The sequence below is a fragment of the Narcine bancroftii genome, chromosome 6 (genome assembly GCF_036971445.1).
Source record: "Narcine bancroftii isolate sNarBan1 chromosome 6, sNarBan1.hap1, whole genome shotgun sequence".
NCBI lineage: Eukaryota > Metazoa > Chordata > Chondrichthyes > Torpediniformes > Narcinidae > Narcine > Narcine bancroftii.
In genome coordinates this window covers 253,939,320-253,959,482 of record NC_091474.1, presented here as the reverse complement: position 1 = coordinate 253,959,482, position 20,163 = coordinate 253,939,320, and the positions used below count along the sequence as shown (strand labels likewise).

Sequence of the window (20,163 nt, the reverse complement as noted above, 5' to 3'; positions counted from 1 at the left end):
TGCTCCCTCACCCCCCTCTCCTTGTCTGGTGCGGAGAGCTCCCTCACCCCCCTCTCCTTGTCCGGTGGGGAGTGCTCCCTCACCCCCCTCTCCTTGTCCGGTGGGGAGAGCTCCCTCACCCCCCTCTCCTTGTCCGGTGCAGAGAGCTCCCTCACCCCCTTCTCCTTGTCCGGTGGGGAGTGCTCCCTCACCCCCCTCTCCTTGTCCGGTGGGGTGCTCCCTCACCCCCCTCTCCTTGTCCGGTGGGGAGAGCTCCCTCACCCCCCTCTCCTTGTCCGGTGCGGAGAGCTCCCTCACCCCCCTCTCCTTGTCCGGTGGGGAGTGCTCCCTCACCCACCTCTCCTTGTCTGGTGCGGAGAGCTCCCTCACCCCCCTCTCCTTGTCCGGTGGGGAGTGCTCCCTCACCCCCCCTCTCCTTGTCTGGTGCAGAGAGCTCCCTCACCCCCCTCTCCTTGTCCGGTGGGGAGTGCTCCCTCACCCCCCTCTCCTTGTCCGGTGCGGAGAGCTCCCTCACCCCCCTCTCCTTGTCCGGTGGGGAGTGCTCCCTCACCCCCCTCTCCTTGTCCGGTGGGGAGTGCTCCCTCACCCCCCTCTCCTTGCCTGTGGGGAGTGCTCCCTCACCCCCCTCCTTGTCTGGTGGGGAGTGCTCCCCCTCTCCTTGTCCGGTGGGGAGTGCTCCCTCACCCTGGAGGCCCTCTTCTTACAAGAGCCGTGGGTGGGGGGGGGGGGTGAAGAGGCCTGGGAAGCAACAATTGGGCATGAGGTGATAATGGTGGCTGAAAGGTGGGAGAGGAATGGCCCAGAGTAAGGGGAGCACCTGGACAGGTGGGGGAATCAACGGTCAAGGGTCAAACAATGAACATTAAAGGAAGAGAGGACATTATAGATACTGAGCTGTTGGGAAGGTGAACATACCCACCAGACAAGGAGAGGCGAGTGAGGGAGCACATAATATATACGATTAATATTGGTCTGAGAACTGAAATGTGATAAATTTGACAGCTCAGTAAATTGGGATAAAATATGCTAAACAAAATGTGAAGGTTGGAAATGGAAAGATTGGGTAGTTAAGGGTTAAATAGCTCAATTTGTTAAATGTGTGGGTTGAAGTTTAAGATAACAGTCCAGTGGTTCTCAACCTTTTTCTTTCCACTCACATCCACTTTAAGTAATCCCTATTGCCATCAGTGCAATAATGTCGTAATCACATGTGCTAATCTCTGGCCCAAGATCGTCTGCCTTTCCAACACTACTCCTCGCATTAAATGCAGAGAACATTTCTTTCTATCACACACAAACTTTGGATTTCTGTCTGTACATGCAGTCCTCGTGTGACCTTTATCCTCCTCTCAGTAACTCCTCCTCCCCCTGCAAATCTAGTTTAAACTCATTGGGACAAGACTAACAAACCTACCTGCAAGGATATTAAACCCCTTCCAGTTCAGATCCAATCCATCCTGTTGGTACAGATCCCACCTTCCCTGGAACATAGGCCAGTAATCTAGAAACTCTACACCAGTCCCCACCCATAAGTTAAGATGCCTTATCCTTCTCTTTCTAAACTCTCCAGCATGTGGCATGGAAAGCAGTCCTGAGATCACTACCCTGGAGGCCCTCTTCTTCAACCTCGCGCCTAACTCCCTGAACAATCCTTGCAGGACCTCCCACCTAAGAATGTCATAAACTCGATCTGAGGTATCGTGTACCCTGACACCAGGGAGGCAACAGACCATCTGGGATTCACAATCTCCTCCACAGAACCTCCCATCTGTGTTCCTAGCTATGGAATCCCCCATCATGACAGATCACCTCTTTTCCCCCTTCCCTTCTTAGCCTCAGCACCAGACTCCGTGCCAGAGACCTGATCGCCATGTGTTTAACTTGAGCTATAGTTCTCGATAGAATCTTTGACCTTCTTCCTTCCTTCATTAGCCCCGTGGTGCAAAATAATGCAGCGCTTCCTGGGTCAAAATATGCATAACTAGGCACTGCTTCACTTCCTTTCTTGGCCTTGACGGGCGCAGGTATTATTAAAGTTTGCAGTAGTTCTCCCTGGCCCCAGTAAGACCATGTGTCTGCACCAAGGCTTCAGCCCTGTTCTCATCTGCTTCTTTTCTTGGCCTTGATGGGCACAGGTATTTTTTAAGTTTGCAGTTGTTCTCCCTGGCCCCAGTAAGACCATGTGTCTGCACCAAGGCTTCAACCCTGTTCTCATCTGCTTCCTTTCTATTTTCTTCTTTTCTTGGAAGATATGGAGCATTTGGGGATATATTGGACAGCATATCTTGCAGTTGAGTTGCTCTTTGCAGGATTTGATGATGTCTCCTTTACGCAGACGGCCAAAACATCCTACAGAAAAGCAATTTTCTCCTTTCCATCTGTGTACGTTTCCAAATCGTACTTTGCAGAACAAGCCTTTCTTCACAACAGGCAAGCATTCCTTTATTTCTTTATCCCGAACTGGAGGTGGCAAATGTACTTTGTTTCCAGTTTTGATTGAGGGTGTGATTGGACCTCGCAAATTCTTTACTCACCGTCTGAGGCCCTTTGATAGTTCCACACACTGGATCTGTGACAACGTCCACTTGCCCTTCAATGAACTCCACCAAATCCTTAAAAGTAGCATTTCATTGCATCTTTTCTGGTTTTCAACAACTTGGCTTCTCCATTGTTCTCTCATCCGTGTTCGGGTAATTTATTAGGTAAGTCAAGCTCTTGTCGATCTCAGCCACAACATTGCTGAGAAAGAGGTGTACACGTGGAACCTTCACGCTGTCTGCTTTTATTGACAACTGTGAAAGAGCCTTCTGTACATGAGCTGTAGACATTTTGTACTTTGTTCCCAAGATGATTCTTTAGTAACAACTTAGCTTGTGTGAATCCTCATTCAGGGCCATATGTTAGCAACTCTTTACAAAATCTTGTGGTTGTCCGTTCATGAACTGCTGCAAATAGCAAACAATCCTCTGCTTTGACACTTCATTCAATACTGTGTTCAGCTTTTCATAAACACACCATCAAAAACTGGAATCTTTCTCTTGAGCAGAGAGTCTGTAACTGAATTAGTCATACAGCCATTTCATCATGTCACCTCATGCCTGGGAATGCGTTACTTTCTTCCCCCAGATTTCTGTTACCCAATGCTGGTGCCATTAGCCTCATCTCTCTGTCCAATGGGGTCATTATTGGGGTTTCAGATGTGACACTCTCGTGTCTTACCCCATCTAGTTCCTGACCATAGATGTCTTGTGACCATAGCACTGGTTCAGCCTTTTTTGTATCAAATATTTTCTTTTCCTTCCTCAAAATATGACGCTTTAGGTCATTTACTTCGAGCCCCAGATATCTTGGAGCCTCCTAATGCCTTCAACCTGGCCTGATTACCAGCAATTTCCATGTCCAGATCCAACAGCTCCCGTGGCCTTTGGAACTGCTCCCCCTGCTCTTCTAAGGCAACATCTACCTTGACGCAATTGTTGCTCCCATGGCCTCTTTTCCTCTTCCAAGTCAAATTTATTTTGAAGGGATTCTTTATGGGAGGAACATCATCCTGCGTAGATGCAGAACATTGGCCCCTGATCTTGAACTCCACTGACTTCTCTTGCTTCCTGTGTTTGCCACACCACCCTTCGGTCCCATTTCAGCAGACCCTGTCTCCACTTAGGCTTCCCATCCCCCATCCTCCTCACTACCATCTTGTGGATGATCTTAAGTTTATTTCAATGTTTTTGCAGTAATTCTGCAGGATCTGTATCCCCAGCAGCTGAAACCTGCTTTTCCATTTCCTTTCATTCATTCTTGCTTGGAGTCACTTTGTTTCCATGTCACTAATTGCTGCCTTTACAATTCCACAACCTTCATCTTCTCAACACATAGCTCCACAGGTGCAGCAGCTTCAATGGCGGCTGCCATCTTATCCTTTCTGTCGACTGTCACACTCAGGCATCAAACATGCACAATAACTCCAAAACAGGCCTCAAAGGACAAACGGCAATTTCTCCAAACTCTGTTCTAACTTGCAATAAATGCACAGGAATCCTTTAGTAAGACTTACCACTCCTTCTATGGCCTTGGTGATGTTGATGCTTCCTTGAGTTCAAAATGCTTTAAACAGAGAGCCCAATCATCCCCTCCTAATTCCAAATCAAATTTCCAACTTTCTACTGACTTAAATTCTGATTTTTATTGACTAATGTGTCAAGACTATCTTCATTTATAATCACCTGGAGAGACTAGAATGTTGTGGTTGATAACTTCTTCAAGAAAGATTTGTACCAAAGTTGAGTTTCTCAGTTTATTAAACCTTATATTGGTTACTACATTACAACTTTGCTATATGGCACTAAAACTATGATTAAATGATGTTTAAACAAAATTAAAAATGACCAATATGTTTTTTGGCCATTTCAAGTCCATTCATCTTTGCAAAGAGAATCAAAACTGACCATTTTCCGTAAAACACGGAGAGAGAGAGAGAGAGCAACACCTTGGCTATGAATATATTTCTATAGACATTCAAAGAATGTAAACAACGTTTACACAGACTGCTTGCAACTTGCATTTTAACCCTTACACAGGTGGACAGGGTGGTAAAGAGAGCTTTTAGCATCTTTACCATCATAAATCAAAGTATTGAGAACAGGAGTTAGGATGTTATGGTGAGGTTGTACAAGACATTGGTGAGGCTAAATTTGGAGGATTGTGTGCAGTTTTGGTCACCGAAAGACAGGAAAGATCTCAATAAGATAAAAGAGGCAGAGATTTACTAGTATGTTGTCCGGACTTCAGGAACTGAGTTACAGGGCAAGCTTCAACAGGTTGGTAATGTGGAATGAGCTTCCAGCTGAAGTGGTGAATGTGGGCTCAATTTTAACATTTAAGAGGAATTTAGACAGGTACATGGATGAGAGGAGTATGGAGGGCTATGGACTGGGTGCAGGGCAGTGGAACCAAGCAAATAAAAATGGTTCAGCCCAGACAAAGGGCCAGAGGGGCTGTTTCTGTACTGTAGTGTTCTATGGCACCAATACCTCTTTCCTGATGGCAGCAGTGAGAACAGAGCATGTGCTGGATGCTCTCCGACAGCACCGTTCCCGATGGTGGAGAGGCTTTTGCCTGTAATGTCCTGGGCTGTGTCCACCATCTTTTGCAGAACTCTACACTCAGGGCTATTGGTGACCCCATACTAGACCGTGATGCAGCCGGTCAGCACACTTTCCACTACACGTCTGTAGAAATTTGCCAGGGTTTTTGGTGTCGTCCCAAACCTCCACAAACTCCTGAGGCAGTGGAGGTGCTGAGTTGCTTTCTTCACGATGCCATTGGTGTGTTTGGTCAAGGAAAGATCCTCTGAGAGAGTGACTCTCTAGAACTTAATTTGCTCCCCCTCTGATTTCCCCAATGATCACTAGATTTCCTGAAGTCAACCATCAGCTCCTTGGTTTTGGCAACATTGAGTGCAAGGTTGTTGTTCTTGCATTGTTCAGCCAAGCTTAGAGTCTCCATCCTGCCCGCTGACTCATCCCCTTCCTTTATCTAAAGTAAAAACACACAAAGCTGGAGAAACTCGGCAGGTCAAGTGTCCTTCATGTAGCAAAGGTAAAGATACAGAGCAACATTCTGGACCAGCCAGCCAGTCATCAAAGTGAGGAAAAACTTCAGCAGGCGTCAGAACAAAAGGGTGGGGGGGGAGGGAGGAGGTGTGGCCATAAAGCCAGGAGATGATAGGTGGAAAAGGGAAGGAGGGGTCAGCAGTGGGTGGAGAACTGGAAAGGGGAGTGGAAAAAGGCAAGCAGGTTAGCAGAAAGCAGAGAAGTTGCTGTTAATGCCCCATGGCTGGAGGGAGCCCAAATGGCAGATAAGTTGTTGTTGCTCCAATCTGCAGGTGGTCTTGGTGAGATGGTACGAGGCCATGGTTGGACGTGGGTGTGGGGCTCAGATTAGAAATGGTTGGCTGTTGGAATGTCCCTGTCATCGATGCAGATGAAGCAAAGGTGCCCAGTGAAGCATCTCCCAGTCTGTGCCTAGTCTCTCCGACATAGAGGGAGTACCAAATCAGCCCTGTGGATACATAGTGAAGTGTTGCTTCACGTGAAAGGCCCGTTTGAGCCCCAATCCATAGTGAGGGAGGAGATAGGGGCACATGGCACCTCCTGTGGCCACAGGGGAAGGTGTCAGGGTGGGGGAATAGGTGGGGAGGGAAGAGTGTGCAAGGGAATCACAGAAGGAGCAGTCCCTATGGAAAGCCAAGAGGGGAGGCAGAGAGAAAATATGTCTAGTGGTGGGAGCCTGAAATTCCCGCGGGCGATGTGTTGATTGCAGAGGCTGGCAGGATGATAGGTAAGGAAGAGGGAGATTCTATATTTGTTGCGCCTGGGAGCCCGTGATTAGCCAGGGCATCAAAGGTAATGGGGAAAAGGTTGGGCAGTGAGAAAATGGACCAGCTCATGACTGAATGGTGGGGAAGGTTCGAAGGGCTGAATGACCATTTCTGCTCCTATGTCTTATGGTCTAATGAACTGATCCACGGCTGGTTCACTGAAGCACCTCATACTGACTCCGTCCTTGGATCTCCTCAAACCGAAATCTCAAGCGTGTTCACCAACAGAGCCATCACACTGTCTGACAGTTCACCAAATGCCTTCATGATGTGGAGACACCATTAGCTTCATGGTGTAAATCCTCACAGTCCATGAGGAGTTTGCAAGTTCCTCCCTGTATCTGCGTGGTTTTCTCCCAATGACATATGGATTCAGAGGGTTAATTGGTCAGAAGGGTGTGTTTGGGCTGCGCGAGCTGGAAGGGCCTGTTACTGTGCTGTGTGCCTGAAATTATACAGGTCGTTGCAGACACAGTATGTGTTTAAACACTCATGTTGGCACATCAATAAAGTCTGCGGCCTCACACATCGCGAGAGTGGCCTGCTGTTCTACCCTGCAATAAAAACACAATGCTGGAGAAACTCAGCTGGTCAGTGTACTTCAGTGGTTCTCAACCTTTTTCTTCCCACTCACCCCCCCACGTTCAGTAATCTCTCTGTCGTCGGGGTCCGTGATTGGTGAACGGTTGCTTCAGGTGGGAAGAAACAGTTTGAAACCCACTGTTTTAATTGTCCCTTATGGACTCGTTATGTGCACGGATTCAGAATCCAAAGGAAATGGACCAACGACAATTTTTCTCAATCAAAATATTTCAGTCACAACTGGGTCTGGAGCAGTGATTCTCAACCTTCCCTTCCCACCCACATCCCACCTTAAACAGGGTCAGCACCAAGAGCAGAGGGACATTCACGGACATTGTAATCTGCCCCCACCTGCAGCACCTGTGTCACTAGCCGCACCAAGTGTAACCAGTGTCACTAGTCTCCACACAAAGTAGTAAGGTTCAGGTACACCCCACCCCCCCAGCGGAGTGAGCTTTTGAGTGTTAGATTGTGTCTCCTGCTGACTTGTTCTAGCACCAACCCTAGCCTGAAGCAATCCCTTACTAATCACCACTTAAGGTGGTGTGAGAGTGGAAAAAAAAGTTTGAAAACCACCTGTTGAATCTTTCTCTATAACTCAGTCCCTGAAGTCCGGGCAACATCCTAGTCAATCTTCTCTGCCTCTATCTTATTGAGATCTTTCCTGTAGTTTGGTGACTGTTGGAATCTAGGGGTTAAAACAGTATGAAATAAATGATTAATTAATAAGTGTATATTTACTGCATGGTTCAGGGAAAAAGGAAATAAATGATTAATTAATAAGTGTATATTTACTGCGTGGTTCAGGGAAAAAGGAATGTTTTCTTCTTTGGCTTGGCTTCGCGGACGAAGATTTATGGAGGGGGCAAAAAGTCCACGTCAGCTGCAGGCTCGTTCGTGGCTGACAAGTCCGATGCGGGACAGGCAGACACGGTTGCAGCGGCTGCAGGGGAAAACTGGTCGGTTGGGGTTGGGTGTTGGGTTTTTCCTCCTTTGCCTTTTGTCAGTGAGGTGGGCTCTGCGGTCTTCTTCAAAGGAGGTTGCTGCCCGCCGAACAAAGGAATGTGATTAAGTGGCAATCACAGCATGGAGCAAAGTTGGCTGAGCAAAATTGTCTGCTCCAAAATACAGGGAGAGGAAATGCATAAAACGATTTAGGAGGAATGCTCCAACTGAAGGAGGTGGTGAGTAGCACAGGAGACACAGGCCAGATCAGAACAAAGAATGGCCTGCAAGAAACAAAGGGAATGGAAAACCAGTCTAGGAGGAAGATTAAGGCAGGAGGAGGTGTTAAAGAGAACAGCAGAAATTGGCCAGACAAGAACAGAATGGTGATTAGAAATATCTGGGGATGAATTAATTTCTGATCAACACAACAGGATAGTCTAGCCTGGAGGATTAAGATGGGAGTGCTACACCCCAGATATCTGCAAAACAGGAGATGACTTGTGATAACCCTTATGCAAAAAGATCTAGCAAAGGAAGCCAACTTTTGTTCTGTATGATAATGAAATCTAGCAAAGGAAGCCAACTTTTGTTCTGTATGATAAGGTTGACCTATATAAACTGAGCCAACTGGACAATAGGGGTCAGTCTTGGGGAGTAGCTCACTGTGCAGGTGACCTATGAACTAATGAATGACCCAGAGCTCTGTTAAGTTTTATTCTTGTGCTGTGTAATAAATTGACTGTTGAACCGAATACCTTCTCCTATCACTTCATTCAAAGAGCACGCTGGACTCAGACTACACATAGACTAAATTAAGAGTAAGGTAAAGCCAGAGTCCGACAAGACCAAAACTGCACATAATTCTCCAAATTGAGTCTCACCAATGTCTTATACAACTTCACCACAACATCCCAGCTCCTGTACTCAGTACTTTAATTTATGAAGGCCAATGTGCCAAAAGCTCTCCTGACAACCCTGTCCTCCTGTGACGCCACTTTCAGGGAATTCTGTATCTGTATTCCCAGATCCCTCTGTTCTACCCCATTCCTCAGGGCCCGGCCATTTACCGCGTACGTCCTTCCAAAATGCAACACCTCACACCTGTCTCCATTAAACTCCATCGGCCAATTTTCCAGTTGGTCCATATCCCTCTGCAAGCTTTGAAAACCTTCCTCACTGTCCACAACGCCTCCAATCTTTGTTCTTACAGAAGCCATAAAAAAGAATGGTATGAAGCCACTGGTCCCAGAGATGTGCGTCTGGGGCCCAAACTGTAAGGAGTTTGTACATTGTCCCCGTGTTTGCATGGATTTTCCCTGGGGCTCTGGTTTCCTCCCACTGTTCAATCATACAGGTCAACACAGCAATGCAGGTTTCAGTGGCCAGAATCAGCTTCAAATTAACGCAAACCCATGGCTTTCCTCCCTGAAGCCATCCCGAAATGCCCCTTCAGCCACAGGCAGGGTGTCTGTCACCAGAGCAGAGTCCAGCTCTCCACCCGCAGCCCAAACCCGAGAACCCACCACTGGGCCAGCAGACCAGGATTGTCACCCCAGAGTGGGGCTGGGGGAACGTGCGATGGAACGAGGGCCAGTGAGTGATCAGGCACAGGGCGGTTTCTCCCCTTTATTAAATCTGTCAACAGTCCAGAGGCTTGAGGGAGAGCAAGGCACCTCCCCCGTTCCCCCCTCACTGCACCCCTACCCAACCCGACACCCCATCCCCACCCGCCCGACAACCCCACCCAACCCCCAACACCCCACTCCCACCCTCCCGACCTCACCCAACCCCCGACACCCCATCCCCACCCTCCAAAAACTGCCACCCAACCGACACCCCATCCCCACCCTCCCGACAACCCCACCCAACCCCCGACACACCATCCCCACCCTCCCAACCCCCGACACCCCATCCCCACCCTCCTGACAACCCCACCCAACCCCCGACACCCCATCCCCACCCTCCCAACCCCCGACACCCCACCCTGCTCCTAACTCTCTCTCCCCAATCAAATTCACCCCAGCCCTTCCCTCTGGACCTCCTTTGCCAACAGCCCCCCTCACCTCAAACAACATCCCAAACACCCACCTTAATCCCCCCTCCCCCTCAGCCCATTTCCTCCACCCTAACCCTTTCCTCTCCCTCATCCGAATCCCCCGACCACTTTCTTTCCCCCCCCTCCCCATCGGCCTCCACCCCATCAAGCCTCACCCACACCCCAACAGCCTGCGATAACACAGCGCTGGCTGGTGAGAAGCTGGGCCAGACAAGAGAGATGGAGGGTTGAGGGAGGGGGCATGGGGGGTGTTGACGGTGAGGTGGGATAGGGGTTGGCTGACAGAGGCCAGAGGAACACACCCACATTTTAAATAAAAACTATTTCTTTCTTCCATGCGAGGAAACAGGAAGGGCGGTGAGGAGGGTCCCTCAGGACGCGTCGGAGGGGACGTGCTCCTCGAAGCCCTCGCTCTCCCGCACCAGAGCCCGCTCCAGGATGACACGACCCTCCTTGTAACGCTGACTGTCTTCGGTGGCAAACTCGTAGATCCAGCCCAGCTTGCTGCTACAGTTCTTACAACTGACGTCCCGCACCATGTGTCTGCCTGTCAGCATGACCCGGTCCTGCACCTCGCTGTACTGTAGATTCACCACCTATATGGAAAACACAGTCAGAGAGAGGGGAATCGGTAGCAGAGGAGGCTGACACAGCTTGTTGGAGGGAAAGGCCTCCCGTGCCCACCCTCGCCCCCACACATACCTTGTTATAGAAGACCCCCCCCGTGCCCACCCTCGCCCCCACACATACCTTGTTGGAGGAAGACCCCCCATGCCCACACCCACCCCCCACTTACCTTGTTGAAGATAACCCCCGTGCCCACACATACCTTGTTGAAGACCCCCCGTGCCCACCCTCGCCCCCAGACATACCTTTTGAAGACCCCCCTGTGCCCACCTTCGACATCCCACATACCTTTTATTTTAATTTTTTTTTCCACACTATAAACCATGTTGACCAAGATACAGACATTTTTCTTCTTAAATATATACAGTGTCATTTTCTCCCCCTTTTTCCCCCTCCCTCACCTCACCTCCCATTTATTTGAAGTTCAATCTATAAGATACATGAAACCCGTTAAACAATGTTGTCACTTAATAAAGATAAACAAGAAATTTCACTGAGTCAGTTCTTTTCATTCTCTTCTCCTTCTGTCATTTTAGGTGCTAGATGTCCATGGTAGGTTTTCTCTATTGTGTTTCATGTATGGCTCCCATATTTGTTCAAATATTGTAATGTTATTTCTTAAATCATATGTTATTTTTTCGAATGGAATACATTTATTCATTTCTACATACCATTGTTGTATTCTCAAGTTATCTTCTAATTTCCAGGTTGACATAATACATTTTTTTGCTACAGCTAGGGCTATCCTAACAAATCTTTTTTGTGGACCATCCAACTCAAGTCCAAATTCTTTGTTTTTTATGTTACTTAGGAGGAAGATCTCTGGGTTTTTTGGGATTTTGCTTTTTGTGATTTTATTTAATATCTGGTTTAGATCTTCCCAAAATTTTTTCACTTTCTCACATGTCCACATTGCATGAATTGTTGTTCCCATTTCCTTTTTACAGCGAAAACATCTGTCAGATACTGTTGGGTCCCATTTATTTAACTTTTGAGGTGTAATGTATAGCCTGTGTATCCAGTTATATTGTATCATACGTAACCTCGTATTTATTGTATTTCTCATAGTTCCAGAGCATAACTTCTCCCATGTTTCCTTCCTTATCTTTATGTTTAGATCTTGTTCCCATTTTTGTTTAGTTTTACCATTTGTTTCCTCATTCTCCTTTTCTTGTAGTTTAATATACATGTTTGTTATAAATTTTTTGATTGTCATTGTATCTGTAATCACATATTCAAAGTTACTTCCCTCTGGTAACCTCAGACTGCTTCCTAATTTGTCCTTCTAGTGGGATTTCAGTTGATAGTATGCCAACACTGTATCTTGAGTTATATTATATTTATCCTTCATTTGTTCAAAGGATAATAATTTATTTCCCGAAAAACAATTTTCTATTCTTTTGATCCCTTTTTTCTCCCAATCTCTAAAGAAAAGGTTATCTATTGTAAAAGGGATTAGCTGATTTTGCGTCAGTATTAGTTTTGGTAATTGGTAATTTGTTTTATTCCTTTCTACATGAATCTTCTTCCAAATGTTGAGCAGATGATGCAATACCGGTGAATTCCTATGTTGTACCAATTTTTCATTTTTATGTTCAGGTATCTTCTCCCCTATTTTATCTAGTTCTAATCTGGTCCAATCTGGTTTTTCCCTTGTTTGATAAAAATCTGATAGGTATCTTAATTGTGCGGCTCTATAATAATTTTTAAAGTTTGGTAGTTGTAAGCCTCCTTGTTTGTACCATTCTGTTAATTTATCTAGTGCTATCCTCAGTTTCCCCCCTTTCCATAAAAATGTCCTTATTATTTTCTTTAACTCCTTGAAGAATTTCTCTGTTAGGCGTATTGGAAATGACTGAAATAGGTATTGTATCCTTGGGAAAATGTTCATTTTAATACAGTTTATCCTTCCTATCAGTGTTAGTGGTAAGTCTTTCCAATGCTCTAAGTCGTCTTGTAATTTTTTTCATTAATGGATGGTAATTGAGTTTATATAGATGGCCGAGGTTTTTATTTATTTGTATACCTAGATATTGCATTGCTTGTGTTTGCCATCTAAATGGCGATTCTTTCTTAAACTTTGACAAATCCGCATTATTAATTGGCATTGCTTCACTTTTATTTGCGTTGATCTTGTAACCCGACACTTCTCCATATTCCTTCAATTTCTTATGTAATTCTTTTATTGATATTTCTGGTTCTGTTAAGTATATTATAACGTCATCTGCAAATAGACTGATTTTATATTCCTTCTTTTATTTTTATCCCTTTTATTTTATTTTCTGTTCTTATCAGTTCTGCTAGTGGTTCTATAGCTAACGCGAAAAGTGAGGGAGATAGTGGACATCTCTGCCTTGTTGATCTGCTTAAGTTAAATTGTTTTGATATATATCCACTTACTGTCACTTTCGCCAATGGTCCCTTATATAATGCTTTAATCCAATTAATATATTTCTCTGGTAAACTGAATTTTTGTAGTACTTTGAATAAATAATTCCATTCTACTTTGTCAAAGGCCTTCTCTGCGTCTAAAGCAACCGCTACTGTTGGAGTTTTATTTCCTTCTACTGCATGAATTAAGTTAATAAATTTACAGATATTGTCTGTTGTTCATCTTCTTTTAATAAATCCAGTTTGGTCTAGATTTACTATTTTTGGTACATAGGTCGGCTAATCTGTTTGCTAATCCCCCACATACCTTTTTGAAGGGGAATACCCCTCTGTGCCCACCCTCAACAAGGTGAGGAAGCCTCCCCAGTGCCCACTCTCGCCCCCACATACCTTGTTGGAGGAAGACCCCCATGCCCACCCTCGTCCCCACAGCTTGTTGAAGAGGATGATCCCCCATGCCCACCCTCGCCCCCACACAATGTTGAAAAGGATGACCCCCCCATGTCCCCCTCACCCCCCCAACACCTTGTTAAAGAAGACCCTCGTGCCCACCCTCACCCCCACATACCTTGTTGAAGAGGAAGACTTCCCATCCCCCACCGTTCCCACACACCTTGTTGAAGAGGAAGGCCCTGCCTGTGGCCCCGGTGAAGCGAGTGGAGATGAGCTCGGAGCGGTTGGTCAGGATGGTGTCACAGTTGGCGCAGGAGAAGAGGCGGGTGCCCCCGATGTGGTCCAGGAAAATCCTGCCCATGGCTCTAGAGAGATCTGCAGGGACAGGAGCAGCCGTTAATGCTGGCAGCTTGAGTGCCCCATCCTCAGGTTCACTCGGTGGGCTCTCCACTCCCGACCAGTACGTAGTGGTGGTGGGATCTGGCCCATCCACATGGGATCAGGCATGTTCCCCAGCTCCACTCTGACATGTGAGGGCAGTCAGCCTTTCACCAACCTCAACCAGCTGGTCCCCACAACATGAGCTCCCCAGCCCACAATGGATCCCTACTCAACTCTAATCCTTCCCCACCTCTCACCCACAACCTATTTTGCTCACATCCATATGCTGATCGAACCACTGAACATTGCAGCAGATAAACACCCCTTCAGTCCATTGTCCTGCCTGGGTCCGCTGACTTGCACCCAGTCCATACCCCCTCCATCCACGGACCTGTCCAAATTCCTCTTAAATGTTAAAATTCACCACTTCAGCTGGCAGCTTGTTCCACACGCCTTTCCCTCTCTGTGTGAAGAAGTTTATCCCAACCCTTTTTTCCTATTTCTCAACCAATTATCTATCCATGACAGACCCCTACCCCCCGATACCATGCTCCTTGATTTTGCAAACTAGCCTCCTGTGTGGGACTTTATTGAAGGCTTTCTGGAAGTCCAAGTACACCACATCCACTGGCTCTCCCGAGTCCACCCTCCTTGAAATATTACAGATATTGTTACGTCCTTGAAATATTCCAGGAGATTAGTCAAGCTAGATTTCCCTTTAAGGAACCCATCCTGACGAGCACCGAGACTATTATCCCTTCCTAAATGTTCTGCTATTACTCCTTTTATGATAGATTCCAATATCTTCCCCACCTCCGACGTCAGGCTGACCGGTCTAGAATTTCCCGTAATCTCTCTCCCTCCCTTCTTAACATCAGCCACTCTCCAGTCTGCAGGCTCTTCCCCGGAATCTAACAAACTTTGGAAAATGTTGATCAGTGCCTCCACAATTTCCAGAGGAACCTCTCTAAGCTCCCTGGAATGCAGCCCATCAGGCCCAGGGGACTTATCAGGCCTCAGTTCTAGCAATTTACCCACAACCACCTGCTTCTAGGTTTACTAGGTTGATCCCTGGGATGAAAGGGTTGACTTATGATGAAAGATTAAATCATCTAGGATTGTATTCGCTCGAGTTCAGAAGAATGAGAGGAGATCTTATAGAAACATATAGGATTATGAAGGATATGGATAGGATGGATGTAGGAAGGTTTTTTGAGCTGGCCGGGGAAACTAAAACGAGAGGACACAGTCTCAAGATTCGGGGGAGTAGATTTAGGACAGAGATGAGGAAAAATAGTTTTTCCCAGAGAGTAGTGAATGTTTGGAATTCTCTAACCAGGGAAGTGGTTGAGGCTGCCTCATTAAACATATTTAAAATTCGGTTAGATAAATTTTTACATAATAGAGGAATTAGGGGATATGGGGAGAAGGCAGGTAGGTGGAGTTAGGTCATAAATTAGATCAGCCATGATCGTATTGAATGGCGGAGCAGACTCCTATTTCCTATGTTCCTATGTTCCTTCTGGATCTGAATATCCATCAAATTCTCTGTTTCCTTGGTAATTTCACCAAGTCCCTAGATACTGCTTGACCCCTACCCCTTATCTGATCATAACCTAAATCCTCCTTAGTGAAAACAGATGCAAAGTCATTGTTAAATTCCTCAGCCATCTCCATGTCCCCATTGATCATTTCACCTTTCTCCGTTTTCAAGGGCCCAATTTTGGCCCGAACCAATTTCTTCCTTTTAACATATCTGAAGAAGCTTTTGCTATCCCATTTTATATTACTTGCCAATTTGCCCTCGTACTTCATTTTCCCCTCCTGAATGACTTTCTTAGTTTCTCTCTGTTGGGTTTTAAAGGCCTCCCAATCCTCTAACCTCCCACTCTGCTTTGCCATCTTATACTTCTTTCTTTTAGACCTGATACTGCACTTGATCAGCTTTGTCAGCCACGGCTGCCATTTGCTCTTCGAAGAGCCTTTCCTCCTCTTTGGAATGAATCTATTCTGAATCCTGTGAAAAATGTCTAGAAATACCAGCCATTTTTGCCCAGTTGTCCTCCCAGCGAGAATGTCCTTCCATTTAATTTTGGATAGCTCCTCCCTCATAGCTGTATAGTCATCTTTATTTAGCTGTAGCATTAATGTTTCTGACTTCCTTCTCTTCTCCCTTTCCAATTGCAGATTAAAAGTAATCATATTATAACCATATAACCATTTATGGAGCGGAAACAGGCCACATCGGCCTTTCGAGTCCGCAACGGTTCACTGGAACAATCCTGCTAGCTCAAACCTCACGCTCTCCACCAATAACCCTCCAACCCCCTCACCTCCATGTACACATCCAACCTTCTCTTAAATGACAGAAGGGACCCTGCTGCAATTATCTCATTTGGAAGTATTCATTGGAACGTAGATGACTGAGAGGAGACTTGATAGAGGTATTTAAAATTATGAAAGGAATAGATAGACTAGACATAAACAGACTCTTTCCCCTGAGGGCAGAGGAGGTTGGAACAAGAGGCCATGAGTTAAGGGTAAGGGGGCAACACTTTAGGAGAAATATTAGAGAGAGGCTTCTTCACTCAGCGAGTGGTGGCAGAATGGAATGATCATATTATAACCATATAATCCCTAATCAATCCCTGCCTATCCAGATATGTGTATATACTAGCTCGAAGAATATCCTCCATAACCTTCCCCACCACCGAAGTCAAACTTGCTGGCCGATAATTACATCTGCAACCCTCCAATCCTGTGGTACCACCCCCTCCTCTAGTGATCTTTGAAAAATCACTGTCAGTGCCTGTGCTATTTGTTCCTTGATCTCCCTTAAAATCCTGGGAAAAATCCCATCAGGGCCAGGAGACTAATCCACCTTAATTGACCCTAGAAGCTCCAAAACTCTTGCTTTACTATTCTCTATCCTTTCTATAACTAATTTCTTTGCCTCTCTTAACACATATAGGCCAGTGTCCCTTTCCCTCGTGAATACGGACGAGAAAAAATTGTTCAATATTTCTCTTATCCGTTCAATATTTCTAATTATGACCTAATGGTTCCCCTACCTCAAGGTCCCTTATTAACTCCATGTCGTTGCACAGGAACAAGTCCAGAAACGACTTCCCCCTGGTAGGTTCCGTCACAAGCTGCTCCAGGAATGGATCTCGGAGACATTGTATAAACTCACTCTAGTTTTCCCAGCCCGACTTGATTTTCTCAGTCCACTTGCAAGTTGAAGTCACCCATAACGACTGAATCACTACCACTCTGACATCCCATTCTTAATTTATACTGATTTGGACCTGGTCCCAGAACCAGACTAGGTCCAGGACACCCCCTCCCCCAACCTGGTCCTGGTTACTCCCACCCCCCAACCAGGTCCTGGTTACTCCCACCCCTCAACCAGGTCCTGGTTACTCCCACCTCCCAACCAGGTCCTGGTTACTCCCACCCCCCAACCAGGTCCTGGTTACGCCCCCCCCCACCAGGTCCTGGTTACTCCCCCCCAAACCAGGTCCTGGTTACTCCCTCCAACCAGGTCCTGGTTACGCCCCCCCCACCTGGTCCTGGTTACGCCCCCCCACCTGGTCCTGGTTACGCCCCCCCACCTGGTCCTGGTTACTCCCCCCCCCACCAGGTCCTGGTTACTCCCCCCCCCAACCAGGTCCTGGTTACTCCCCCCCCCCCAACCAGGTCCTGGTTACTCCCCCCCAACCAGATCCTGGTTACGCCCCCCCCAACCAGATCCTGGTTACGCCCCCCCCCAACCAGGTCCTGGTTACTCCCCCCCAACCAGATCCTGGATACTCCCCCCCCCAACCAGGTCCTGGATACTCCCCCCCCCCCCAACCAGGTCCTGGATACTCCCCCCCCCCAACCAGGTCCTGGTTACTCCCCCCCCCCCAACCAGGTCCTGGTTACTCCCCCCCCCCAACCAGGTCCTGGTTACTCCCCCCCCAACCAGGTCCTGGTTACTCCCCCCCAACCAGATCCTGGATACTCCCCCCCCCAACCAGGTCCTGGTTACTCCCCCCCAACCAGATCCTGGATACTCCCCCCCCCAACCAGGTCCTGGATACTCCCCCCCCCCAACCAGGTCCTGGTTACTCCCCCCCCCCAACCAGGTCCTGGTTACTCCCCCCCCCCCAACCAGGTCCTGGTTACTCTCCCCCCCCAACCAGGTCCTGGTTACTCCCCCCCCCCAACCAACGCCCCCCCCACCAGGTCCTGGTTACTCCCCCCCCAACCAGGTCCTGGTTACTCCCCCCCCCCAACCAGGTCCTGGTTACTCTCCCCCCCCAACCAGGTCCTGGTTACTCCCCCCCCCAACCAGGTCCTGGTTACTCCCCCCCCCCAACCAGGTCCTGGTTACTCCCCCCCCCCAACCAGGTCCTGGTTACTCCCCCCCCCAACCAGGTCCTGGTTACTCCCCCCCAACCAGATCCTGGATACTCCCCCCCCCAACCAGGTCCTGGTTACTCCCCCCCAACCAGATCCTGGATACTCCCCCCCCCAACCAGGTCCTGGTTACTCCCCCCCCCCAACCAGGTCCTGGTTACTTCCCCCCCCCCAACCAGGTCCTGGTTACTCTCCCCCCCCAACCAGGTCCTGGTTACTCCCCCCCCCAACCAGGTCCTGGTTACTCCCCCCCCCCAACCAGGTCCTGGTTACTCCCCCCCCCCCAACCAGGTCCTGGTCACGCCCCCCCCCACCAGGTCCTGGTTACTCCCCCCCCAACCAGGTCCTGGTTACTCCCCCCCCCCAACCAGGTCCTGGTTACTCTCCCCCCCCAACCAGGTCCTGGTTACTCCCCCCCCCAACCAGGTCCTGGTTACTCCCCCCCAACCAGATCCTGGATACTCCCCCCCCCAACCAGGTCCTGGTTACTCCCCCCCAACCAGATCCTGGATACTCCCCCCCCCAACCAGGTCCTGGTTACTCCCCCCCCCCAACCAGGTCCTGGTTACTTCCCCCCCCCCAACCAGGTCCTGGTTACTCTCCCCCCCCAACCAGGTCCTGGTTACTCCCCCCCCCAACCAGGTCCTGGTTACTCCCCCCCCCCAACCAGGTCCTGGTTACTCCCCCCCCCCAACCAGGTCCTGGTCACGCCCCCCCCACCAGGTCCTGGTTACTCCCCCCCCAACCAGGTCCTGGTTACTCCCCCCCCCCAACCAGGTCCTGGTTACTCTCCCCCCCCAACCAGGTCCTGGTTACTCCCCCCCCCAACCAGGTCCTGGTTACTCCCCCCCCCCCAACCAGGTCCTGGTCACGCCCCCCCCCAACCAGGTCCTGGTCACGCCCCCCCCCAACCAGGTCCTGGTCACGCCCCCCCCACCACCTCCCAGGCCTGTAGGGCAGTGCTGGCCTGGATTCCACACTCACCCCCCCCACGGCCCACCGTCACCGCGCCGGCCTGCCCGCCCATGGCCCGCGCTGCGGCACCCTCTCTCCCCCCTTCCCAAACCCCGAGCAGGGCCTGCACCGACCCCCCGGGCCGAACTGCCGCAGTGCTCACCCTCAAGTTGCCGCGACGCCACTGGAACTGTTCACGTGACCAGCTGGGGATGAACCACGTGAGGGACAGGGGCGGGCCTGTAATTGTGATTCGAGGAGAGGTGGGGGATGACGTCAGGGAAAGGGGCGGGGTCCACGCTGATTGACAGCGGAGAGAGCTGCCCGCCCCGGCAGAGGATGTGAGAGGGGCCCGTGTGAGTGACGGGATGGAGGCGGGGCCCGTGTGAGTGACGGGATGGAGGCGGGGCCCGTGTGAGTGACGGGATGGAGGCGGGGCCCGTGTGAGTGACGGGATGGAGGCGGGGCCCGTGTGAGTGACGGGATGGAGGCGGGGCCCGTGTGAGTGACGGGATGGAGGCGGGGCCCGTGTGAGTGACGGGATGGAGGCGGGGCCCGTGTGAGTGACGGGATGGAGGCGGGGCCCGTGTGAGTGACGGGATGGAGGCGGGGCCCGTGTGAGTGACGGGATGGAGGCGGGGCCCGTGTGAGTGACGGGATGGAGGCGGGGCCCGTGTGAGTGACGGGATGGAGGCGGGGCCCGTGTGAGTGACGGGGTGGAGGCGGGGCCCGTGTGAGTGACGGGATGGAGGCGGGGCCAGTGTGTGACAGGGCGGGGATGAGTCAGCGAACAGGATGGAGATTGAAAACTTGGCCAAATGGTGCAACAACAACAACCTCACACTCAACGTCACCAAAACCAAGGAGCTGATGGTTGACTTCAGGAAAGGAAAGGCAGAGGGGTATGATCCAGTGATCTTTTGGGGAGCAAGTTTAAGTTCTTGGGAGTCACTATCTCAGAGGATCTTTCCTGGATCCAACACACCAATGGCATCATGAAGAAAGCATGTCAGCACCTCCACTTTCTCAGGAGTTTGCGGAGGTTTGG

At 49.2% G+C, this 20,163-nt stretch overlaps 1 protein-coding gene across 2 annotated transcripts; it reads right to left on the bottom strand.

Moving 5' to 3' along the window:
* Window positions 1-10,272: 10,272 nt before the first annotated feature.
* On the bottom strand, window positions 10,273-19,771 carry ypel5 (yippee-like 5). 2 transcript variants are annotated; one of them, XM_069883590.1, is made up of 3 exons: window positions 19,279-19,771; window positions 13,552-13,751; window positions 10,273-10,561 (listed from the first exon to the last, which is right to left on the bottom strand). In XM_069883590.1, the coding sequence occupies exons 2-3, from the start codon at window positions 13,735-13,737 to the stop codon at window positions 10,337-10,339; spliced, it is 411 nt and encodes a 136-aa protein (XP_069739691.1). In that variant the 5' UTR covers window positions 13,738-13,751; window positions 19,279-19,771; the 3' UTR covers window positions 10,273-10,336. The 2 variants fall into 2 exon arrangements, with proteins under 2 accessions (XP_069739691.1, XP_069739692.1); XM_069883591.1 differs by having other exon boundaries at window positions 13,597-13,751; window positions 19,279-19,527.
* Window positions 19,772-20,163: the final 392 nt, after the last annotated feature.

Coding starts and splice junctions, on each gene's coding strand:
- ypel5 (XM_069883590.1), bottom strand. CDS start 13,737: ATGGGCAGGATTTTCCTGGACCACATCGGGGGCACCCGCCTCTTCTCC. Junction 10,562..13,551: donor AAGTCTTCCTCTTCAACAAG/GTATGTGGGGGT, acceptor TTTTCCATATAG/GTGGTGAATCTACAGTACAG.